Below are 25629 nucleotides of genomic sequence, written 5' to 3' on the forward strand. Positions count from 1 at the left end.
GGAGATCTGGCCCTTGGTTTAGGCAGCATTAACTGCTGTGTGCAGCTCACGCTGTGCTGCTTGCTTATGTAAGGAATCGAATGGTCAGCACACCCTGGGAAGGCTTTCACTGGAATTTGGGGGCTGCAGTTGTGCTCCTGGCAGCTCAGGTAGGGCAGGGCAGCCCCATCACCTCTGCACAGCTGCTGCAGCTCCACATTGCACCAAATCCAGCAGGATGGGTGGTGAGTGGTCCTGCAGGGCTCTGAGGAAGGTGAGAGGGGTTGTTCAGCATGGAGTTGCAGCACCTCAGTATTTGCACAGAAGGAAGATGGGCTCCTCATGGATACCTGGATAGGGGGTTCTTCACCCAGGGATTCAGGCACTCCTGGATAACCGAGCTGAGAATGAGGAGATAACAGACTTGGCAATGAGGGTATTGGCTCACAGAGAGGTCACAGCCTAAAACTTTACCCTTCTCTGTCACCCCAGCATTCCCTCCCTCCCTCTCCTCAAGCTGAGGTTTGCTGGACAGCCTTCAAGCCCTGGAAATTTGTCAGGCTCCAGGAACTGGTGCCTCAGGTGAATCATTTCAGGCTGTGGTTGATGAACTGTGCTCTCTGTGCTGCCTTGGAGGGGTCTCTAAACAATAACCAAGAGAAGTGGGGCTAAATAATGGGCAGCTTAAATTCATCTTGGAGTGATCTGTTGCCCTGTGCTTCTCTCTGTGGAAATTTGTTAGGGCTCTACAAGCTAATTTGGCTGGATAGCAGGAGGTGAGGCACCTGGAATTGAGCTGCCTGCTCAGCTCATTGTGGAGCAGTCCAGCAGCTGGAAGGATCTGGAGAAAATTAAACTTAACAGCTGCATGCCTCTAGCAATGGGAGCTGTGGGGAGAGTGGCACCAGGATCAGGGAAGAGACAGCTCCAGCACCTTTTCTGCATAAAGTGACTGCAAGGATTGTTCAGAGAGTGTCTGCTAGTGAAATTAGTGCCCAAAGACCAAGTTATTTATTTATTTATTTTGGTATTCATATCAAAGGAGTGGGAAGCAGGGCCGGGGGAAAAGGCACTTGGCTGTTGAGGAAAACCAGAGAAGATCTGAGCATCTCAGGGCATTTGAAAGAGCTGGGTTTCTCTTTTCTGACAGTGCCCTTTCAGCGCAGACTGGAGGCATCAGTTCCTGTTGTCTGAGCTCTCAGAATATTCACATTGCTGTGGATAACACAGACTTTAAGTGGAAAAACAAAACTGCAAAAACAGCCACTTCTGCCAGTAGATTTCAGCCTGAGATCAGTCTCAGGCTGACACTTTGGCTACTGAGCAGGGAGAGGGAGGAGGGCTGCTGGAGCCAGTTTTGTGCTGAGCAGGAATTCTGGAAGCTTGGAGGAACTGCAGCATCCCAGATCTTTAAATACAGTCTGACAAAATTCTCAGTGGGGAGCTCCCCCTACGCCAGAGCAGAGCCGGTGTCACCTCTGCTGTGCTCCTTCCCTCTCCATCCCCGCGGATGCTGTGGCTGCCAGGGCTTTGATGTGCAGATCCAGTGACGCAGGCTTCAGTCCCTAATCACAGCCTGCACGGCTTCGGAACAGGGGGAATATTCAGGGCTCTGGATCGTACTCCCTGCGGCAAAGGCAGCAGGAGGGAGGGAAAGGGGGGCACTGGAGTGGGTGGGAGAGTTTGGGTGAGGGGGAGCAGCAAAATGTCACTGGAGACCCCTCTGGGGTGGTCCCTTGCTGCTCTGCAGTTCTCTGGTTGCAGGAATACTCTGCAGAGTTGAGGAAAAGGACATTTCCTGGTGGTTTCCCCATCCCTGCAGCACTGCCAGCCTGAAGCATTCCCAAGTCCTGAGTCAGCCCTCACCACCTACCCCAAATTATAACACTGAGGGGGAAAATTGCATCTTTGTTTTGAGTGGAAATAAAAGGAATATGTTAGTTTGGGGTTCTTTCTCCACAGTGGCCTTTGGGCTGGAGTTGTTGTGTTGGTTTGGCTCACGTGTCTCAGTCCTGTGCTTCCCTGCCTCATGTTTGTTCACATCAGGTTCATGCAGGCTGGTGGCACTTGAGAGAAAGGAATTAAAAATTAGCACTTGGGAAATACAGGAGTTTTAGGGGATCCATGACTTGAGCCAGGCTTCAAAACCTGTCATACCCTGAGACCCCCAGGCAGAGTCAGGTGCTGGCAGAGCTCTGCTGGGAGCACCCTGTGCTGGTGAAAGACTCAAATAACCAGACTGAGATTTCGATTGCGAGGCAGAGAATTACTGAACATCTGTGGGTTTGCTTGAGGCCCTTGATATCTTTTATGGATTAGTCAGACAAAAGTGTCAGGACTAGATGTACCACAAGGCAAGCTGCTGTGTTCATCACAGGAGAGGTCCCTCTGCCTGCCTTCAGCTCCAGTCTGCAGCCACTATTATTTTTGGACCCTGAGGAGTATGCCATTATTTTTTTTTAACCCTGAGGAGTGTGGCAGAAGTGCTGGTTTGGCATTGGGCTGTGGAGCACCTTGCAGGGGTAAGAGAGCTCCCTATTTTCTTGCAAATCTGTCCATAAAGACAGCAGATATCAGATTTTTTGACCCTTAGTGCTGCTTGTTATCTGAGCTCAGGGTTCCCACAGGACTGGCAGGGCAGGGGCTGAGCAGACTCTTGTTGCCCACATCTCAGAGTGTGTGGCTTTACTCCCCCAGCTCCAGTGGCACAGGAAAAGGGATTTTCCTTCCCTGCTCAGTGCCCTTCTGCACCAGCAGCTGATGGCTCATCTGTCTCTCACCAGCTTGGCAGCACTGAGTGGGGTTTATGTCCCACTTGTGGCTAATGTTAATTTAGAACCTCTTTTCTCTCTCTGGCAGCTTCTGATTTGGAAATGAAGCTAATAGCATTTCAGGTAATTTAAAGACTCTGTATGTGAGTGCATGCCTGGTGGGAATGTGCAGCAGGTAGTTTCCCACATAAAGAAGGTGAAAGGCCTTTGTGAAGGCTGGAAATTTCCTCTGCTTTCAAAACAAGCTTCTCATCCAAAAATAGCAGTGAGCTGATAGCTTGGCTTCTCCTTATTTATTAGCAGCAGATGCTGCTGATAGATGCAGAGGGTTGTTGGGAGGAGTGATGTGCACCAGGGCACTGAGGTACCTCGCTGATTGCTGATCCAAATCAGACACTCATCACAGGATCACATCCACACATCTCTTGTGGGATTCCCAGGCCTGCTCCCATTGCAGGCAGAATGCAGCAGTGACAAGCTGTTATTGCTCTCAGCTGTCTAAATCAGCAAGGGAAAAATCCACCCAAAAAGCTCCTTTCTTGTGTGATAGTGATTAGCTCCCAGACCTGTGCAGGCAGATGTTCCCTGTCTGCATGGGAGGGTTATGCAGGAATTGGGCCAGGGGGTGGATTTTGAATTTTGGGGCCCATCTGGGAAAATCCACATCCTTCCACTGCAGAATTGTGCAGTTTGCAGGAATCCAGAAATGAGTGAAACCAGGCTTGTGTTGTCTTTCCCCAAATGCCAGCACTGCCTTTGTAGCCTCTGCTGTTCCTGGGGCTGAGCTCAGGGCAGAATCCCAGAGCTGGTGTGCTGTTACTCTCCATAAACAAACCCTGAAGAGCTGGAAGCTGCTGCTGTGCTTCCTGGAAGGTTTTTGGAGGGTGATATTCACATTCTGCTCCGGGGTGTTGCCTTCCTTGGCTGCTTTTGGGGGAATGAGGACACAGCACTGAGAAATTCAGAATGTGCTGTGGAGTGAGCCCACCTTGCTCACAGTGTCGTAGAACTTCCTCTCCTGGTTCCTTGTGCATGGATATAGGGTATGGCCATGGATATAGGGTATGGCTATGGTTATAGGACAGAGCAAGGCCATGGATATAGGATATGGCCATGGATATAGGGTATGGCCATGGATATAGGGTATGGCTATGGATATAGGATATGGCCATGGATATAGGATATGGCCATGGATATAGGGTATGGCCATGGATATAGGGTATGGCTATGGATATAGGATATGGCCATGGATATAGGATATGGCCATGGATATAGGGTATGGCCATGGATATAGGGTATGGCTATGGATATAGGATATCGCCATGGATATAGGGTATGCCATGGATATAGGATATAGCCATGGATATAGGGTATGGCCATGGATATAGGGTATGGCTATGGATATAGGATATAGCCATGGATATAGGGTATGCCATGGATATAGGATATAGCCATGGATATAGGATATCGCCATGGATATAGGATGTGGCCATGGATATAGGATATGGCCATGGATATAGGATATGGCCATGGATATAGGGTATGGCCATGGATATAGGGTATGGCTATGGATATAGGATATGGCCATGGATATAGGATATGGCCATGGATATAGGGTATGGCCATGGATATAGGATATGGCCATGGATATAGGATATGGCCATGGATATAGGGTATGGCCATGGATATAGGATATGGCCATGGATATAGGGTATGGCTATGGATATAGGATATAGCCATGGATATAGGGTATGCCATGGATATAGGATATAGCCATGGATATAGGATATGGCCATGGATATAGGATATGGCCATGGATATAGGGTATGGCCATGGATATAGGGTATGGTCATGGATATAGGATATGCCATGGATATAGGGTATGGCCATGGATATAGGATATGGCCATGGATATAGGATATGCCATGGATATAGGATATGGCCATGGATATAGGGTATGGCCATGGATTCAGGGTAGAGCTGGGCTCTGCAGACAAGGGGACAGATCCTGCCTGGGTGCCAAGCCAAGAGAACACACATCTAATGGGATCTCCAAATGGAATAACCATTTGGTTATTCTCCACAAGGAATAACCAAATATTCCTTGTGCCCCTGTTAGATGTCCTTTGGTTAATGACTGTATTTGTCATTGTTAACATCATCCCTTTCCACAAACAGCAGTTCCTCACACTCTCTCATGTGGTTCCTGGAAAACTTCTTTGTGTCTCGTGGTCTTTCATTTTCCATTTCCTCTAGCTCCCTGTTTTTTTAGCTGGTGAAACAAAGCACCCTCCTAAATTCCTGTAATTACAGTCATCCAAGCAGGCACATTCTAGATGGGCTTAATAGGGCCACAATGTGTCAAGCCTTTCATGGAATCATTCAGGTTAGAAAAAGCCTCCAGGTTCATCAAGTCCAACTTTTGTTTCTGAGAAAAAGGGAAATAAAGTCCTTTAGTAGTTCAGTACACTCTATGACTATTTCTGTGTAATTTGCAAAGCATTAAAGCCAGGCCTGGTGGCAGCCCAAAAAGGCAGAATGCAGTCATGAAAATGGAACCAAATTATGCAATTATGCAGTTCCCTACTGTTATCCAGCTCCTTGAAAATGAAGCATCCAGGAGGAAATTTAACTCGTGGTTTTTGATGTTCTAACCTAGTTGTAGCAGGGCTTTTGCATAGCAGGAGTTGACCCACTTCATTTCCACTTGTGTTGTTGGGTCTTTCCTTCTCCTGGCCAAGGTGAACCAAGAGTGAACACTGAACTATCAGGTGATTTATAGTTTAAAAATTAAAGAAATGGCTGTAGAGAAAGGGTAGCAGTAATTTCAACCCAGAGATCCCATGTTCAGGACTGTGTGGTGGGAGCAGAAATGAGGAAAAGGGAGTGGCAGGAGCCAAACCCACCTGGTAGCCCAGAGAGGACCCTGGAGTTCAGGGTCCCACTGCAGCTCTGGGGGCTGCTGGGCTCTGGCTCAAACCCACCTTTGTCTCCTTGGGCAGCAGAAAATCTGCAAATGCACGTTCAGTTCCCTGAACCCTCTGGGGGTTTGCAGTGAGGGAACACTGAGAGTTCCACCCCATTGCTCCCCACCGGGGCCTGCAGTGCTGTGTGCTCAGGAAGGAGGTGAGTTAGGAAGAACCACTTGAGCTGGCCAGAGGTTCTTCCTTCCTTATCTAATTTGGAGAAGGCCCAGAGCCAGCAGTGTATCAGCTCTGGCTGATGTGCATCACTGCTGTGGGTGTCACAGGCTGACCCAAGGGCTCTGCCCAGGCCCTCCAGCCCAAGGCTCTTGAAGCCAACAACAGACAGGCTGGAGGAATAAAACCTGCAGCTGCACAGACAGGCTGTTTTATCACCTTTGTTCTCTTTTTAGCCACCTAACTATTCCTGGAAGAGCTAATATTAGCTCCCCCATCTATTTCTTAGAAGCTGGGAAAACAAGAATCCGATTGCACGTCCTGGTTTCCAGGTGAACTGCTGGCTGCTCGGTGCAGTGGGCTCTGAAAACCCTCACAAGCTCTTGCATCACCAGCTCTTGGTGTGGGGAGCCATTGCAATCTGTGCTTGTGGAAGTGGCAGCACGAGAAGCATTGAAATTGTGTTCAATCCTGGCAGTGCTGTTTGGGAGGCACGTCCCATGCCAGCCCCAGCCGGGTACACAGAGTTGTGGAACACGCTGGCTTTGTTCTGCTGCACGCAAGCAGGTCCTGAGATGCTTTTAGTCAGGGCTTGGTGCTACAAGTCAGAGTTTTGGCAGGGTATTTATGCAGGATTTGCCAGCTTGTCTTGTTATATTGCTCCTGTGCTGTTGTGTTGGGATGCTAAAGGGCAGATCAGAGACAGGGAACTGAGAGTGGGAATGGCTTGCAGAGGTTGGGGTTTGTTCCCCGAGTGCCATCCACGCTCTGATTGCAGGGAAGGGATGATCCTGCTCCCTGCTCACTGCCCCTGCAGGCTCTGAGTGGCCCTGGCAGGTGTGTGTGCTCCTGCTGCATGTGCACGTTACAGTTCAGAAAAAGCCTTTTTGTCAGGCACAGCCAGGTCAGGGTGAACTCTGCTGTGCTCCCAGAGCTGTGATGTTGCTGGGGAGAGAGGGCAGTGAGCAGTGCTGTGCCTCTGCATCCCTCTGGCTCTTGGCAGGTGGGAAGGACTCCATGTGGAAGGGGGGATGTGTTGTCCTGGGGTTGAGGGAAGGAGAGTGAGGACTGATGTGAGACTTCCCTTCCCCAGAGCTGATGGGCTGTGACTGGGGCTGCCCTGGGTGCAGAGGGACTGCTGGGACTGCAGCAGCAGCACAGCCTGGCCATGTCTGTGCCCCTGGGCTGGCTGTAGGCTCCATCAGGATGTGTCTGTGCTGGCAGCAGTGCTGGAATGCCCAGGGAATATTCAGGGAACCCCCACCTGCAAGCAGAGAGCACCAAACCCAAGGCAGGCGTGGGACAGAGCCATCCTTGCTGCCTGAAGAAAGGCTGGGCTTCTCCCAGGGGTGTGTGAGCTCAGGGGAAGGTTTCTCCTCATGAGTGAATCATGAGTGGCACTCAGGAGCAGAGGTTTTAATTAAACAGCTCCCTGATAGCTGGCACCTTGAAAAGCACCGTGTGTGGCATCCCTTGGTGAGCAGTTGGCATCAGAGCCACCTGAGGCACTGGCATCCATTCCCAAGGACTCTGTAAAACCAGCTAAATAATTAAAACTAATAATAATAATGAAAAAAAAAAACCAACCTGACAACTCCAGTGTTTAAAAATTCAACGTTCTGATGAAATATTAAATGCTAATTATTTCCTTGCACTTGTGCTGGCATCGCTTCTCTTGATGTTGGCAATTTAGCATCACATAGCAGTAATTGAAGTGTATTGTCAGCTTTTGTGTTACATTTACCACCCAGGCCCCAAACCCAACACTCCTAAAGCCTCTGTTTGATTTTAAGTGTTGAATACTTTGAAGTCTGCTTTAGTGGATTGGTCATACTGCTGTGAATACCAGAGCCAGCTGGCTAAACGGCTGCTGAAAAATGCCCCGTGCTTGCTGTGAGGAGCTGCCAGTGTGATTTCAGCAGTGAGCACAGAGAGATGGGCTCCATCAATACACCAGCCTCTAAATGAAATGCAAAATGAGAGGGCAAAAGGATATTTGGAAAGCATTTTATGGCTTTCATGTTTTATGTGTCATTTTAATTTCCACTCAGTGTGGTTGGATTAATTATTTGCTATTAAAAAAAAAGGTGTTGAACTTGGCTCAGGGTGGGCAGATGAAAGGCTGGCAGGGGAAAATGCTGCATAAATTCCTTTGTTTACCTGCTTTCCTTTCTGTGTGAGAATGTATCAGTGCCTTGGTTTTTGGAATGTGGAGGGGGCACAGGGTGTGGATAGAATCAGTAAAATCACAACATTACAGAACTGCTGAGCTTGGAAAGACCTTTAAGGTCATCCAGTCCAACCTGTTGTTTGAAGACTCCAGTTTTTTGAAACTGGAGAAATGCTTGCATTTGAGGTATTTGTCCTGCTGTTTCATTGTCTCAGAGACATTCAGGCAGCTTTCATGGACAAATAAAGCTTTTTTCCCTCCCACCATATCAGTTTATGAATCTTCTAAGTGTTCTGGCATGCAGTTCCAGCTGGGATTTCCAAAGCAGGCAGGAGATGCACATGAATGCACACCTGGGAATAAGAGCAAAAGCCTTGTGGAAGGAGAAGGATTTGTTGCTTTGTTAGGATGTGCTTTGTTAAAGGCATCCCTCAGCTCTGGAAGAGCAGCTCCAGAAGACACATCAGAGTGGGAGAGGCACTGAGAGACCAGGGATGCTTTGGGATTCCCAAAGCTTGGCTCAGAGTTTGGATTGTGGGATGTGTTTTCAGCCTGGAAGTTGAACATTGAAGGTTGACGCTAAATGCTGAGCTCTTGGGGAGAGAGCAGAAGGTCTGGGTGAGGATTCACAGTCAGCTCTTCCCACTGTGCCCAGCACAACAGGAGCAGCAGCTCCCAGCTGGTGTCAGTGGACTGGGCAGGAGGAATGGGGTGTGCTAAGGAAAACTGCTTAGGGTGAAGCAGCAGTGGTTTATTGTGGGAAGCCTCAGTGGGGGTGGCACGGGTGTACAGATGGCAGCCTCTCTGGGATGGCAGTGCTGGTGCCTCCTGTGCAGATGCCCCAGTGCCAATATCTGTGCCCAGGCAGGACTGGAGAGGTCTGAGGGCACATCTGCCTGTGCAGCAGCACCGCAGGGGCTGTGCCCGGCTCCCTGAGGAGGGGTTTGCCCTCAGGAGGGGTGGGTGGGGTTCTGAGGGCAGTGCCAGGAGTGAGGAATGGCCTGGCTGGGCTTTGCTGCTCATGGGGGTTGTTCTCTCACAGCCCTGATCACTGCTCACCCAGTGGCTCTTGGTTCAGCAATCCAGGATGGGGATGGTGCCAGCAGGGACATTCCCTAGGGAACAGCTCCAGCAGGACTCCCAAATGCCTGGCAGGGCAGTGCCAGTCCCAGAGGTTCGTGGGTCTGACCCACCAAGGTGCCTGCAAAGCTCCCTTGAGGATCAGCTCTGGGACTGGAGCTGGGACTGGAGGGCAGTGCCAGGAGTGAGGAATGGCCTGGCTGGGCCTTGCTGCTCATGGGGGTTGGTCTCACAGCCCTGATCACTGCAGAGTGCAGGGAGGCTTCTGCTGGGGCTGCTTATCCAGTACCTGCTTTGGAGGCTGGGGCTGATTAAATGAGCATCTCTAGCCAACTCTAAATTCACTGGTAACTTTTAAAAGCACAGACAATTAGCAGACTCAGTGGGAGAAGCAATTTAATGTGCTGCCAGCCTGTGTTTCAGTGGAGACTGTATGAATATAGCAGAGGTGCTTTCCCAGCAAGCTTCACATAGCCTGAGTTTGCAGGGTTCAGTAATCCTCCTGAACTCCAGAAAGCACTAACCTCCTTCAGGGAACAGATAAAGCAGGTGGGCAAAAAAATAAATGGGAATTTTCTCAAGGGTAAATGGCCCTGTTGTTCCTGCCAGTGTGCCCAGAGCAGCTCCAGTCCCAGAGCTGATCCTCAAGGGAGCTTTGCAGGCACCTTGGTGGGTCAGACCCACGAACCTCTGGGACTGGCACTGCCCTGCCAGGCATTTGGGAGTCCTGCTGGAGCTGTTCCCTAGGGAATGTCCCTGCTGGCACCATCCCCATCCTGGATTGCTGAACCAAGAGCCACTGGGTGAGCAATGCAGCATTTTGGGGCTTTGCAGTAAATCCAAATGTAAAACTCCTGCTGGAGGCAGTGGCACCACAGTTCCAACAAGACATCTGCCCATTTTCTTCTCTTTATTCATCATTAACCCTGCAGGAACAGAGCAATGGTCATCCAGGCTTTTGCTGAATGATTTCCTTAAGGGCTGTTAGGAGATTTTCCCATTGTGGGCTTTGGTCAGAAAGCCAGATTTACAACAAATTTTTGTTTTCATTCTGCTATCTGGAAGTTTCTCCCTTCTTTTTGAGAGTGAAAGCTCAAATAGAAAAAACCAGAAAGTTTTAAGGCTCTGAACGGTAATCAAGTCTCCACACTTTGCTTTCAGGTGAAAATTTTCTTCAGAAAGCTCATTTAAAAAAATAAACAAAATAAACCCTCCACAAACAAAGGCAGCTTTAATGTATGTGAATGTTTTGTGCAAAAGCCACAATTTAGCGATCAGCTCTGTGCTGGCTGGGGCACAATGGATGTTTGAGAGCTCTTTACTTTGGGGCTTAATCTATTGTAGGGTTTTCTGTGGGCTGCCATGAATGGCAGCCCTCAACAGCCAGCTCTGTTTCAGTGAAAGAGAAAGGGGATATTGTAATTCCTGCAAATGAGTGGAAAATGATTGGAGTGCAAAATCTCTTACAGGATTGAACATTAGAATTATTACAAAGAAGTGAATGCTTGAAGAGCACTAAAGCTCAGCCCCTCTGCCTGGGCTGGTTTGTGTGGGCTCAGAGTTAATGGGGGAGAGAACTCCTGGGGTGTCCCAGGGGTTGGCCCCATCAGGGGTGGGGGAGCAGAGCTGTTAATGGTGTTAAAAATAACACTAAAATACAAGAAAAGTGAAGGGAGGGGCAGAATAGAAAAGGAAAAAACTCCTGGGGGGAGAGCTCATAGTGAGCAATTTTCCCTCTCCATGCATTTGTTTTTGTTTTGTAGCCATCAAGTCCAAAATCTTCTGGGAAGTTTGATGTATCACCAGGAAACAGAGGCTGGGCATCCAGTAAGGGATGAAAGAATGTGGCTGTGAATGGAACAACAATGGGCAGGCCACAAGGGTTGAGCCTAAATATCAAATCCAGCTTGCTGTTCTGAATGTGAGGTGTACAGGGCCAGCTGGAGGGTCTGTGTGAGTTTTCTGTGCCTTTATGACAAAAATGCCCATGTATTAGTGAGGGATTAGAGTCATTTAGAGGCACAGAGGACACCCCTCCCTCCTTCCTCCCCATGAACTGCATGGGACTGATGCCTTGTGGAGGCTGCCCTAGAACAGAGACTAGATGGAGTTAAAGAATAAAGTAGGGATTTATTAGGAGGCCTCAATGGATCCACCTTGGGCAGCACAAGAGCCCAGCCAGGGCTGCACCTAAGATGAACCAAAATGGTCACAAAATCCCCGACTGCTCATGGGGTCTCTCACTGGGATCAGTTCTGCTCCATTTGCATCTTGCAGTTCATTGTCCCATTCCAGCTCCCAGCCCATCCAGTCCCATCCTTGTTTTTCTCTCTCAGCCCACGGGGTTTGTGCTCTTGGGCTGAGATTTGGATCATTTGTCCTTGGTCCCCAGCTGGAGCAGGAATTGTTTTGTCTCCCTGCTCTGTGCAGAGAGCTCAGCATCCCCTCATATGCAGCCCAGACCCACACACTAAAGCAGCACAGAATCTGAAAAATAGAAAAGCTGAAACCTGAGGCATCAGGATCAGTGTGTTCTTAATGCAGGAGACTCCATCAAATTCCCTTTCTGGCAGAGCTGACACCTGGGCATTCCTATAAATTGGAGGTACCAACATCAAGGATTCCTGAACCCAGAGTTGTGCTCAGCCAGACACCAAGTGGGATATTAATATAAATAACTGAGGTTATTAATAGAACCCAGCAGCCAACATATGGCTGTGTAGTGGAAGCAGAGTAAAGCCTAAGCCACACATTCCTTTTTGAGAACATGCATTCACACCTTTCCCTTCACACATGATATTTTTGGGATGCCTCCACAGTTAAGTCTGCTCTCCCCAACAGGCTATTTTTATCTCCTTACAACACAGCTTAGTTAAGAAAAATAGTGTTTTAGCAACAATTCTGTACATTTCAAACCCACTCCTTTCCAAAATAACCCCACCCCAGCAGATGCAGGTGGGAGATGGCTGTGGAGTGCTTGGATCAGCACCAGGCAGGGGAATTTGCTGGCTGTACTTCCAGCCTCGGGCACAGCTCGTGTTGTGCTTTTCATGGATTTCAAATGCCATTATAGGGCCCATCTGGCAGAGTGTGAGCAGGCAAGGGCCACGCTCTCATCATTTATCTCAGCACCTCTTGGATTCTGGCTTGGTTTTTTCACAGCTTAGACTTGAAGGAGTCTCAGGGATTGTCTTTAGCCACGTGAGCTGCTTGTGTTTCCAGCAGCTTGAGCTTTGGGGGAAAATCTCAACACCTGATCTTGCAGCCTTACCTGGCTTATGCAAAAAAATCTTGATTTCTTTGTTGAGGGACTGTATGTCCATCTGTATTTTGTGCAAATTGAGGGTAAACCACAAAATCTATTCTTGTAGGTGGAAGGCAGGGAAATTCCCAATGGCTGCCTGTATCAGTTATTTCTCATGCCATATTCTTAAGGTGGTTCAAACTGGCAGTTTACAGGAATTGCAGGCTTGGGGGTGGTAGGACACTCATCCTGCCTGCCAGCATCCCTTTCTAAGAACCTGACAAGATTAGTGCAGTGTGGATTTTTCCCATGATGAAGTTTCTAAGGATGAAAAGCTCCGTGTGGAATATATCTGTGCAACTTCAGTGGCAAAAATTGCTAAGCACATTATATATAGATAGAAAAGTGCCTTCTATAGGGACTGCCACAGACTGCTCCTGAGATAGCTAAGCAGACAAGTAAATAGTAAAATATGGGCATATTTAGCACTCCAGAAGGCGATGGATGGTGTTCAGACTTCACATCACACGAGCTCCTAAAGTCTTTACCTCTGTGTAATCCCTTGTAGTCAGCACTGATGTGGTGCCACATTTGAGACCTAATTACAAGCTCCACTGCCAATCCAAGTACCAAATGGTGAAGGACAGTTTTGGAAGGCAGAAACCAGAGGCATCCTGACTCATGGATCATGAGTAGCAGGGAAGGAGAGGCAGGAAAAGGCCGACACAGTATAATGGGATTTGGATTAAATGTGGTTTAATGGGATTTGGGTGTAATTGTGGCTTTGAATGCCTGCCTCCCTCTCTGGTTTGTGCAGGCACTGCTTGGGTGGATGTATCCTGGTTTGCATCCACTTCAAAAATCACACAGGAGTGCCTGTGGTCAAACTGGGGATGTGATTTCAGAGAGGCCCCTGGCAGGCTTGTCCCAGCATGTCCCCCTGGGGTAGTGGGAGAGCAGTGCCTGAAAGCATGGCCAGAGAGCCACAGGGGTTGTGGGAAGCTCTGGTAACCTTTCCCATGTGAGATCACAACAGGTTTTCCTTCTGGATGTTTTTTTTCCTTCTGGATGTATTTTCCTTCTGGAATTTTTTTCCTGTTTGTGTCAAGCTTGAGGCCTTCCCACTTCAATCTCCCCCTCTTTTCCCGAGGCTGTTGAAAACACTCCGGTGTGTTTCTGTCTGCCATGCCAGCCTGGAAAAGCTGCAGAGAATATTTGCAAATGTTATCTTTGAATCAAACCCACCACCTTGCTTGGATAGCATCCATCTCCTCTTTCTTCCCTTCTTCCCGACCTTTTGTGAGAAGCTTTCTGCTGTTGTTGAGGATACTCATCCACATTCATACCCACACACAAATTCTGTGGTGATGTAATGGTGCATTATTGACAGAGAGCCTTGGGATTTTTAGCTAAAATACATGAAATGGTAGAGCTGTATTGCAGTTAGTGGAAAGGAGCTGTGTTGAACTGGTTTTGATGTTGTTGTCTTCCTTCCAAGGATGCTGTCCTCCTAAAAACAGCATTCATTATTGCAAATTAAGGTCCTGGACCCTGCTAGCTGTCCTTAGAGGAAGGCTTATGTGGGAACAAGTTGTGGTTACTCCAGCTCTTCATAGCTGGAGTAACCACATCACCAAATCTGGGAACCTTGGGTGTGGTGCAGAGCTTGGTGTTTGTTTAAAATCCTTCAGAAGCAGTTTATTGGGGAGCTGTTCCTCGTGTGTCATCCTGAGTTACTCTTTGGTTTGTCTCACTGATGTCTCTGTGCCTCTCTGTGCCTTTTTGTGTCTCATGCTTTCCTACAAGCTCAGACTGTTGTAAGGAGTGAGCAGAGCTGGCAGCCTGGCTGCTGTGGGGTGACATGGTGACACGGTGACAGTAATTCCGAGTAGCTCTTGTGTGTTCCTGGCACTGGGGCATGAGCAAGGATCAGCCTGGTGAGGTGGGGACACTGCAGGGAATCCAGACAGGCAGGGGAGTGATGGGGGCAGTCACCCACAGGTGCCTGCTGAAAGCAGGGGGGACTTCACCCCCTCGCAGTGCTAGGGGGGTGACAATGGCAGAGGGTGTGACAGTGGCAGAGGGTGTGATCCCCTTTCTGGGCTGGCTCTGGGGGACAGGCAGCCCGGGACAGCCCCCTTGGTTCCCACAGATTGCAGGGTCAGGTTCCATCCCCTTCATTTCCAAGCCGCCAGCCACTAGAGGGAGAGAATGCCACATATTTATGGCTTCGTTTGCGCTGGGGATATGTTTAATGAAGGAATTCACCAAGGCTTGCCAGGCAGTCCCAACGCTGGGTTTAACCCCTTCATGTCTCCAGGGTGGTTCCAGAACTGCTCCTGGGATCTGACTGCTCCTGGCTGTCACTATAGAGTGTGACACAGTGCAAAGCACCAGGACTCCATCAGAAGGTGCATAAGAGAGATTTATTGTAGCAACATGTTGCTTTTATAGTTTTTCAAGATATTTTCATTTACTTAACAGACACATTCACTGCCCATTGATCATAAGAAAGACACAAAGTTCTCAATAGGTGAACAAGGAGCCACGTCATTCTGTGAGCCAGCTAGAGTCTGTATCTTTAAACTTTCTCTCTTCCATCACGTTGTCATAGGGATAGCCTTGGTGTCTTCCTCAAGAGAGATATGGGGCTTTCCTTATCTTTAGGAAGCCTTCACTGGCTCACAAGAACAGCACAAAATACCTTTCCTACATCTGGACACCTTGGCTGGTGCACGACCTCAGACTGAAATGCTCTGGAAGCTTTTGGGTGATACCTGCCCATGTTTTACACCCTGTACTTTGTGTTGAGCATCCCTGCTGTGAGGTGGCTTCCTGGGGACACCTTTGGCTGCTGCTGCGTGTGCCTGTCTGCTCGTGTTAGCCACAGTGCACTGAGCACGCCAAAGCCCTTCCCCTCACCCAGCAGGCCTCAGCCTCCTGGAGCCCATGGCCTGTTCCCCCTGCTGGAATCTCCTGATTCTTGGAGCCCATGGTCTGTTCCCCCTGCTGGAATCTCCTGATTCTTGGAGCCCATGGCCTGTTCCCCCTGCTGGAATCTTCTGGAGCCCATGGCCTGTTCCCCCTGCTGGAATCTTCTGGAGCCCATGGCCCATTCCCCCTGCTGGAATCTCCTGATTCCTGGAGCCCATGGCCTGTTCCCCCTGCTGGAATCTCCACACTCCTGGAGCCCATGGCCTGTTCCCCCTGCTGGAATCTCCAGATTCCTGGAGCCCATGGCCTGTTCCCCCTGCTGGAATCTCCTGATTCCTGGAGCCCATGGCCTGTTCCCCCTGCTGGAATCTCCACACTCCTGGAGCCCATGGCCTGTTCCCCCTGCTGGAATCTCTAGATTCCTGGAGCCCATGGCCTGTTCCCCCTGCTGGAATCTCCTGATTCCTGGAGCCCATGGCCTGTTCCCCCTGCTGGAATCTCCACACTCCTGGAGCCCATGGCCTGTTCCCCCTGCTGGAATCTCCAGATTCCTGGAGCCCATGGCCTGTTCCCCCTGCTGGAATCTCCTGATTCTTGGAGCCCATGGCCTGTTCCCCCTGCTTGGAATCTCCAGTCTCCTGGAGCCCATGGCCTGTTCCCCCTGCTGGAATCTCCTGGAGCCCATGGCCTGTTCCCCCTGCTGGAATCTTCTGGAGCCCATGGCCTGTTCCCCCTGCTGGAATCTCCACACTCCTGGAGCCCATGGCCTGTTCCCCCTGCTGGAATCAGACAGGCCCAAGAGGCAGCTGGTTTCCTTTGGAATGAAAGCATCCAGGCAGTAATTGTTGTAGGCAGATGAGTTTTACCAATTTCAAAGGACACCAGCAAGGAATTGTGGGCTGAGGGGAGGGAGCAGTGGTGGGAGCTTTAAGAAGGCAATGTCAGAAAGTGAATTTTATACTCTTTTAAAAGGGACGCAAGACTGAAACTTTCCTTTGCAGATTGAGCTCAGTGGGGAGGACCTGTGGAAATCTGAGGAGGGGACTGTTGGATTTGGAGGGGTCTGGAAAAGTAGCTGGGAGTGAAAGCAGCACATTGAGTGGTTTGGAGAGCCACAGCCCTGGGTCTGCAGTGTATCAGGGGAACTCACATCCCTCACGTGGTGAGAGGGGAAGAGAAAATCTCTCTGCTTTGCTTTGCTTTTGATTCCAGAGGGTGACTCAAGGCAAGGCTCTCTCAGAAGGGAAGCCTCATGATGCTTTAGCAGCCTGAAGTATTGAAAGAGCTTTTCTTTGGGAAACATTCCTGGCCCTAAAAGTGAATAGTTCCAGTTAATAGAGAGGCTCAGCAAAGCGGTTTCCTTAGGCTGATGGAGCATCCATGCAGATGATGCCCCAGCTCAAGAAGTTCTCCTGGTGAGGCTGGGGCTGGTCTCAGCTGCTCCTTTCCCCTGCTGTTTGTCTTGCCCAGATGTGCCCTGGCTGGCACAGCTGAGGGCAGGCACAGAGGAGCAGGGAGAGAAATGTGCAGGAGAAACCTTGAGATTGACCTGACCCAGGCACACTGGAAAAATGGACATGTAGGGACTGGGAATGTACCTCATCCTGGTCAGAACACTCCTCATTGTCCTGAGTGTCCATCACTGGACAGCCCACACTTGGAGAGCTGAGGTTGGGCTGCTCCAGGAGCCCTCCCAGCTCTGCTGTGTGCTGCTCCCTGCACCCCTGGGGCTCCCAACACATCCTGGTAACTCAGACTGACTGAGGCCATGAAAACAGGGCTGGGAGCTGAGCTGCTTCAGCTCAGCATCCAGGGCCAGGGGTCACAGCTTGAATGAAATAACAGAGCAAGAGGAGTGCTGAGTGAATGTGAGAGGCTCCTCCGATGGCTCCGTGCATTCCAATCAACTGTGGCCATAAATACCAGCTGCTTGTTAAACACTCACCTGCCTGCTGATGAGAGCTCCTGGGGGACCAACCTCCTTGCCTTGTGCTTTGCTGCTTGGAGAGCCAAGCTGTAAAGTTGGTTGTGAGGCAGGAATCCTGTGGGTTTGAGTGGGAGCTGTGCCATGCCTGGATCAGGCTGTGCCAGTTCACTGCTGTGCTTTCCATGGCAGGAAAACCAGTTCTGTCCAGGGCTTTGTGTGTTTGTGTGGGTGTAGGACCAGGCTGGGCTGCCTCCTCCAAAGCACTCAGCTCCAGAGAGATCCCCATGGGCTGTGGGTGGGGAGAGGGGACAGGCAGGAGCTCAGCTGTGAGTCTGGGACAGGCAGGAGCTCAGCTGTGAGTCTGGAACAGGCAGGAGCTCAGTGTGAGTCTGGGACAGGCAGGAGCTCAATGTGAGTCTGGGACAGGCAGGAGCTCAGCTGTGAGTCTGGGACAGGCAGGAGCTCAGTGTGAGTCTGGGACAGGCAGGAGCTCAATGTGAGTCTGGGACAGGCAGGAGCTCAGCTGTGAGTCTGGGATGGGCAGGAGCTCAGTGTGGGTCTGGCTGTTGGTTTGGGACAGGCAGGAGCTCAATGTGGGTCTGGCTGTTGGTTTGGGACAGGCAGGAGCTCAGTGTGGGTCTGGCTGTTGGTTTGGGACAGGCAGGAGCTCAGTGTGGGTCTGGCTGTTGGTTTGGGACAGGCAGGAGCTCAGTGTGGGTCTGGCTGTTGGTTTGGGACAGGCAGGAGCTCAGTGTGGGTCTGGCTGTTGGTTTGGGACAGGCAGGAGCTCAGTGTGGGTCTGGCTGTTGGTTCTGGAAGAAGGCAGGGCTCTGAGAGCTCCCAGGCCATGAGACAGGGCCATGCTGAGGGCCCTGGAAGCTCCATCCTGGGCTCCTGCATGGACTGTCCCTCCAGGCACCAGGGAATTGCACAGCCTCAGGGTTTATGGATTTGCCAGTCCCTTGTGACCTCAAAATGCACAACCCAGGGCAGCATTTATTGTTTCCCTGTCAATCTTCTCACAAACAGCAATGCTAAGCTCTAGTTTTCTTTAAAAAATAATTTTTTTTTTGACTGCAGATCTCTTAGTAGACAAATGAAATGAATTTATATATGAGCATTGTGCTGCTTGTAAAGCCCTTTCAGTTTCAAATTTAGTTTTATTCCTTTTTTTAATCTCCATAGGATTTTCCCTAAATAAGCAGAACTAGGGCAGTGCTAGTGACAGATGGATATAAAGAAGACTTGGATGCTGGAGGGACTTTACTGGGCTTGGGGGTCTGAACTGGGGTGCTTTCCTCATCACCCAAGGAGTTTAATTTGTCTGCAGGCTGTTAATTTTCACCTCTAAAGCAGAGGGCATGGCAACAGAGAGCGTTCCTTGGCAACAGACTCCTTGGGTTCATTAAAGCAGAGGTGGGAGGTTTGCAAATGGAAAAAGTTGAGAGATATTAGCAAATCAAATGGGTTGAGGCATGAGGAGTCTTGTCAGTCAGGCGGGGGTGACAGGAGAAGGAATAGTAAACAACATGCAGACCATGTTGAAGGAGATGTTTTGGAAGGAGGCAGATCCAGGATTTGCCTGTTTTCCTGCCTTCCCAAGGGTTGAATGGACTGGAGAGGGCTGGGAGGAACCTCTGTCTGTCTGGCAGACTGTGGGCAGTGAACTGAAGAGGTTACTTAATAAAAAATGTGCTTTTTACAAACAGGATTCCAAACTGTGGTTTCCCACTAGGCCTTTTGTAAAAGTTCCAGTTTGTTTTGATCCTCTCCAAAACTGAAGCTGGCATTTTGTTGGTAAAATCCCACAAGAAGCCCTTGGAGGGGAGTCTGTGGGAGCGTGGCTATGCCCAATCCATGCCCAATCCATGCCCTCCCTCCTTCCCCATGGAGCAGGCTGTGTGTGCCTGCAGCCTGAAGGGGGCTGTTTGCACTGTGACTGCTAAATATAAATACTGCAATTAATTAATAATGCCCAATGCACATCATTAAATTAGGAATAAGTCGAGTTTGTACCAGCATACAGAGTGTGCACACAACTGATCCAGACTGGAGAAGGGGTTTGGAGCAGGGGGAGACAGCTTTGGGCTGCCCTGTCTGTCCCTGCCAGTGGCCACTGTGTCCCCCTGGGAGGGCAGGGGAAGCCCCTGGTTCTCTCTCAGGTAATGATGTCTCTCCCTTGCTGTGGTAAACAGCCAGATCCCGATCACTTCCATCAGAGCAAAGCATTCCAGGCACTTGTTCCAGTCCTGTGGTTCTATGATTCTATAATTTATGACTGAAACTATCTTTGTGTCAGAGTTAGTTCAGGAGGACACTCGTATCTGGGCTTCTGAATATGTCATCTCCTATTAAAGAACAAACAAACTCCCTTGTAATGTACCATAAATAATAATAATACTTTGCAAGAGCCCGAAGCACTGTGTTATTGCTGTGCTAATCAGGGAGGCACTGGGCCATTATGAGAGTATTCCATGGGGTTTGGGCTTTTTTTCCTGCAGGAAGGTACGTGTTTCATAGCTCTGTAGCGTGGCTGATTGGTTTATAAAGCCAGGCTGAATAATTCCTAGTAGAGGTTAGACAAATTCCCCTCCTTTCTCATTAATTAACCTGTAGGATTTGGTGCCTGTTCTTTGCAGTTCAATAGAGACAATGACTGCAGGAACATATTTGTGCTCTCTGATATGGAATGAAGAACATCTGCCTTCTGCAGCAGTGAAATACCAGCGTGTGGCAGGGCTCTCCAAAGGGCACTGCCAGCCTCTGCTGCCTCAGTGAGGAAATTCCAGGCTGAAATTTCAATGGGAAGCTGCTGGCTGGGGGATGTTGTCCAATGCAGCATTGTAGCTGGGGAGGGAAGGCAGAGGCGAAAAGCAGAAGAAGGGAAATCCCCTCATGAGAACAGCAGCAGGGTGGAGGAAAAAGCATTTTGGCAAAAGTTCCCACATCCAGGGAGTGGTTTAGAGCAAAACTCTTCCAGTGGGATTAAGGAAGGGAGGCCTTGAAGATCTGAAGGAGATTTCAGTGGTGATGTGGTAACACAATAGCAGGAAGAAAAGAGGAGAGGCAGGTGAAATCCTGCAGTGCTGCTCTCACAGGCTGCAGGAAAAGGAACCTTCGTGTTTGGGATCCCAGGGCTGTGTTCTGGGTGTCTCAAACCAGGGCTCTGCTCCCAAAAGCTGCCCTGCAATACTGTAACTAATGGTGGCAGAGCAGGGTGGCTTCTGGGAGGATTGGATTGGAGACTGGATTGCAGTGGGAATGTTGGTAAAGTCCGCTGTGTGCCATTTCCATGACTCCAGATGTGCTGGATGAGGCACAAGGATGGAGGCTATTTTTGCTGTTTCCCTGTGATGTGAAACTGGGTCCTCCTGCTCATGCCCAGCTTGGCTTTTGAGTGGCTCTCCAGCTGCAGGGAATGAGGAGAAAATAAATTCCACGTGGAAAAGTGTCATTAATCTGGTAATCTAGGCAGTCACTGCTACTGCAGAGGTATTCACTGTCCCTTCCTTCCCTGCCTTCACTCCTCTGCTCCCCTGGGAGGTTCCTGCCCATTATTGGTGTCACTGGCAGTCACAAGGAGACTCCAGACTGGACTGGGGCACACCAGCTGATTTTGGTCCTTATTCTGGAGAGAGAAAGAAATTTTTGGAGGCTGTGACAGGTCAAATATGGCCAGACCACATCTCTGCTAAGACTGACTGGGACATTGTGTTATTGATGAGCAGTCCTGGAGTTCTTCTGGGGGTTTCCTCTGGAGTGATCCCCCAGACAGACCACCTGAGCAAAGCCTGGTCCCTGCCTCCCCAGTGGGATGTGCTCACACAGGTGGTAGAAATCCCATTTGTTTGCAGGCTAAATGCCAGGGCAGGAGCCTGCAGTGCCCAAGCAGCACACACTGAAAGCTGCCTCTGTTTCCCTGTGGGCACTGTGGGTTTTCTTACCAGAGCAGTGCCCATGACACAATCCCACAGTGCTCTGTGACTCACACCCAGCTCAGGGTGTGCCTGGTAATATTCCATGTCTGGGATGTGCTTGGTGGGCACAGAGCCCACTGTGCCCTCAGCTGTGCTGGGCTGCAGCATCCCCTGGCACACCTGGCACAGGAGCCAGCACCTAGTGCCCTTCCCTGGAAGATGCTTTCTTCCAGTGTGGGGAAGTGGAAAAACAGAGTCACTGAATATCCTGAGCTGGAAGGAGCCCACAGGGATCATCAGAGCCCAGCTCCTGGCCCTGCACAGGACCCAGAAGAAGCTCACAGGTGGCTTTTCCCTGCTCCCCCTGCTCTGGCAGGGACTCTGGGCTTGGTCCCCTGCCTGCTGGCTGCCTGCAGAGCACTTTGCATTGACAATGAGGCAGCAGAGGTGCATTTTCTTGGCAGGGAAATGCAGCTGGGTTCTCTCTGAGGTTCCCAGTGCCAGAGAGAACGGCTGCCCCAGTGCTCTGGGCAGGATGGGATTGTGTGCAGCCTGCTGCCCATTCAGAGATTTGGCTAATCTTGGGGCATTCTTGCCTTTCAGCACCTTTGCAGGGAGCAAGAACTAACCTGGCAACTCTTGGTTTGCTTCTCAAATCAGCTTGGTGTAAACAAGGCATAGGCAGTGAAACAGTGGAATATGAGCCTTATTGACAGGCCTGGTCAACAGCTGGCAGGAGGAGAGAAACTGGGATCATTCTGTTCATGTGTAACAGTCCTCCGCAGAAATTGCCCTCCTCCTCCTCCAGATCCACACTCCCAGGTAGAGCAGCAGGGTGAGATGTGCCAGACAAATCCTCTTCCCTTGGTGGAGTGCATGGTTTAAAGCTGATCTTGTGCTTAAGAGGGTCATTGTTGTATTCTCTGTGTGTGTGGTGAAAACAGGGCAGATCTCATTTAATATTTCCTGGTAGAAAAAATATTTACCCTTCACTTAGAGATAACCTGATCATTGCTCTGTTTTCAGTGCAAGTTTCTGAGGGAAGCAATGTCCACTCAGGATGTCTGTCTGTCTCTATGTCAGTCAGTTCTGCTGTCCCAGCTCTCCCAGGCCCTGCAGGTTTGGAATCAGTTGGTGAGGCTGTGCTGGCTGTGTCTGACATCCTGAACAGGTGAGGTACCTGTGAGATCTGAATTCCAGGGCTGCACAAAGCCGTGGCCATCACCTGCTGCGGGAGATGGGGCCCTCCCCAGAGGGGACCCTGACTGACAACACACTCCAGAATGCTTGTTAGCGGTGGAATTTTCCAACCAGAGCCCTCCTGTGGATGTAAATAACTTGCCTGGTGTTTTTGTCACTGGAAACTTAGGCAGAATTCCAAAGTTTGGACAGCTATAAGCATTTGCCTCCTGACTCCTTCTTTTGTCAGCCATCTCTGGGAATAATGATGGCTGTCAGTGCCTGTGCAAAAGGTGATGGGATATGGCTTGATGGAACTGGAGCAGGCTGTGTGGGGCCCCAGCAGTGCAGAGATGCTGGGCAGCATCCTTCAGTCCTGCCTGCACTTCTGGTCTGTCCCATTTCAATAAATAAGTGAAGACACCTAAGCCCTGATCCTGCTGAGTGGCACAGGACCAGCAGAAAGTGGCAGTCACGAGGAGCTGCGTGTTGTTCCCTGACTCAAAATCTCCAGCTGCAGGAAAAATGTTGACTCCTCCAGAGGCCAGGAGCGGGAGATCCAAATGCCCTTCTGCCCTTGAGGCATGGAGAAAAAACCCTTGCAAACACAACCCTAAATCCTCTGCAGCTGTAAGTGAGGAGATTGGAGCTCCTGCACAGATTTTACAGCATATTCTGTGCGTGGATCCAGCCTGTCCAGTGTCCCCAGTGTCCTGCCTGTGCCCAGAGCACGCTGCCGGCCATTCCCCACGTTGTCTCCAGGGTTCCTACCTGCCCTCTCCTGTCCCTGCAGACTCAGCTGCCAAAGAGGGGATTTTGGGAATATTGGTGGGGCATTTTCCTGTCCTCAGGGGTGTGTCAGTCCTTCTGCGGGCTGCCCCTTCCTGTGGGCACCGAGCCCCGGGATGGCGGCGGGGGCTGCGCCACCGGCGCCGTGAGCGGCCTTGGCCAGGTGCTGGCAGCCCCGTGTGCTGTCCCAGCATGGGCAGGACCATGTCGACGTGCGTGTCCCGGCTGGAGGATCCGCCAGGATTCAGCCCCGTTCCCAGTTGGCTCTACACATCCCATATGCTGCCGCCGCCTCTTCTAACCAGCGCCAGACACCGCCAGCTCCTCTCCCTCGACGTGGTGGGTGGCCGGATCGATGAGCAACGCTTAGCGAGTGTGTTTGCTTTCTTAACTGTGCAGCTGTGGCCAGAAAGTGGGGGAAATCCGGGGCAGCAGGCAGGGGATGAACAGGCGGAGAGGGGAGCAGGGCGCCGGTGTTGGGGGAGGATCACCCCGGGCAGGTGCAGCGCTGGGCTGGGCCGGGAGCTTTGCTGTCAGTGGGAAGGGGACTCATCCTTGTTCATGTGCAGAGCAGAATGAGAACCTGCTGCCCTTTGAACGTCAGCAAAATCCCCAGCCCTTGCTGAGCGTGGAGCATGTGCTGGCTCTGCAGAGCTGGCGTCCTGCAGCGCTGGGGGCGAGGGTGACCGGCCCCGGCAGGAGGGCACGGGGTGCCCGGGGCGCTGGGTGCCTGCGGGGACCCTCCCCAAGTTCGCATCGCTCCCCTCTCCCTCCCCTCCCTTCCACTCCCCTCCCCTCCTGCAGAGTTTCAAAGCACGGCAAGGAAAAAAAAAAAAAAAGAAAAAGGACATCCCCCTCCCCTCAAATCCCTCGGTCCGTGACTGAAATAAATAAGCACAATCCCAGGTAGTGAGGAGGCTGCTAATAACGTGCTCCTGACAGGCACGGGATTGCCGGGCTGAGGGATGGCTGACTGAAAGCTCCAGGCTAGGGTGGGGGTGGGGGGCTTCTTTTTTTTTCCTGCCAGCTCTCGCCAGGCAGTAGGGATTTTTTTTTCCTTCCCCTCCCTGATAATAAGGACATCATCAGAAGCAAGATGCAGTGGCTAAGGGATGGAACAGGAATGGTGAGTTCAGGTAGCTATGTCTTTCTCTTTTCCTCTTATTGCAGTACTTTGACAGGGAAATGAACCTCCGTCCTATCTCCTGACTCCTCCTTTACTCCCTGTCCTTGAAACCATTGATCACTCTGTAGCCATTTTATAGACTCTGCATTCCCAAACTGCTGAGCAAAAGAAGGAATTGAAAGGAAGAAAGGAGGGTGGGCATGCCTCGGGGCGTGGGAGGGGGTTCCGTAGGGCGAGCCGGTGGGTTCGGGGGGGGGGGAGCGCAGGGTTTGCCCGGTTCCCCGGCGCGTGGGGCGTGCGGTGGGAGAGCACTGGAGGAGAGGAGTGCCGGCACAGGGCTGGCTGCTGCCCGGGGCAGCCGGGACCTGTCACTGTGCCCCTCCGCCCGATGATGAGTTGCGGTGCGGGGGGAGCCCGGCGTGCCGAGCCTGGGCGCGCCTGCAGCAGCCTGGCAGACACAGACACTCCTCCGGCTCGGCACGGCCGCCAAGGCAGCTCCTGCCGCCCTGCGAGCCGAGCCCAGCCCAGCCGAGCCGGCTCCGAGGGCTGCGTGGCCGGGGGGAAGCGGGGAAGTTCCCCCAGCCCAGTGAGAAACTTCCCCGGGAAGCGATGCGGGTGTTCGGAGATGCTCCTCCCGCCCCAGCCCGCCTTTGCACTGGCATTTCCCGCACGGCTCCGTGCGCAGCTGGGCTTTGCAGGTGCTGCTGGATTTGCCCTTCCCGGCTCTCTCGGTGCTGCTCCCGGCCCGGCCATCCCTGGGGCTGCTCCCGGCCCGGCCACCCCTGAGGGCTGGTCCGGCTCCCCCATCCCTGAGGGCTGGTCCGGTTCGGTCATCCCTGAGGGCTGGTTCGGCCATCCCTGAGGGCTGCTCCGGCTCGGCCATCCCTGAGGGCTGGTCCGGCTCCCCCATCCCTGAGGGCTCGTCCGGCTCGGCCATCCCTGAGGGCTGCTCCGGCTCGGCCATCCCTGAGGGCTCGTCCGGCTCGGCCATCCCTGAGGGCTGCTCCGGCTCCCCCATCCCTGAGGGCTCGTCCGGCTCGGCCATCCCTGAGGGCTGCTCCGGCTTGGCCATCCCTGAGAGCTGCTCCGGCTCGGCCATCCCTGAGGGCTGCTCCGGCTCCCCCATCCCTGAGGGCTCGTCCGGCTCGGCCATCCCTGAGGGCTGATCCGGCTCGGCCATCCCTGAGGGCTGGTCCGGCTCCCCCATCCCTGAGGGCTGCTCCGGCTCGGCCATCCCTGAGAGCTGCTCCGGCTCGGCCATCCCCGCTGGCTGCTCCCGGCTCGGGCACAGGGCTCAGGCCGAGCTGGCGTCACCCGGCTCAGCCCCCGCGTTCCGGCTCCGGGGGCACCGGCAGATGCTGCTGCCTGCGGGG

The 25629-nt window shown here is 51.6% G+C and overlaps 1 protein-coding gene across 7 annotated transcripts in view; it reads left to right on the forward strand.

Moving 5' to 3' along the window:
- The window catches only part of ARHGEF9 (Cdc42 guanine nucleotide exchange factor 9), a 179380-nt gene that overhangs the window by 21103 nt on the left and 132648 nt on the right, over positions 1–25629 (forward strand). Inside the window, exon 1 of one of the 7 annotated variants that reach the window (XM_066559266.1) lies at positions 24091–24266. The exons of 5 other annotated variants lie outside the window; for them this stretch is intronic. Coding sequence is in view for 1 of the 2 variants with exons in the window: in XM_066559262.1 (XP_066415359.1) it covers positions 24227–24256 (30 nt within the window). In the remaining variant the exon portion in view is untranslated. Of the gene's footprint in view, positions 1–24090; positions 24267–25629 lie in introns of those variants that run through there. One more of the 7 variants, XM_066559262.1, reaches the window with a different exon arrangement.

Source organism: Molothrus aeneus, chromosome 14 (genome assembly GCF_037042795.1).
Source record: "Molothrus aeneus isolate 106 chromosome 14, BPBGC_Maene_1.0, whole genome shotgun sequence".
Taxonomy (NCBI): domain Eukaryota; kingdom Metazoa; phylum Chordata; class Aves; order Passeriformes; family Icteridae; genus Molothrus; species Molothrus aeneus.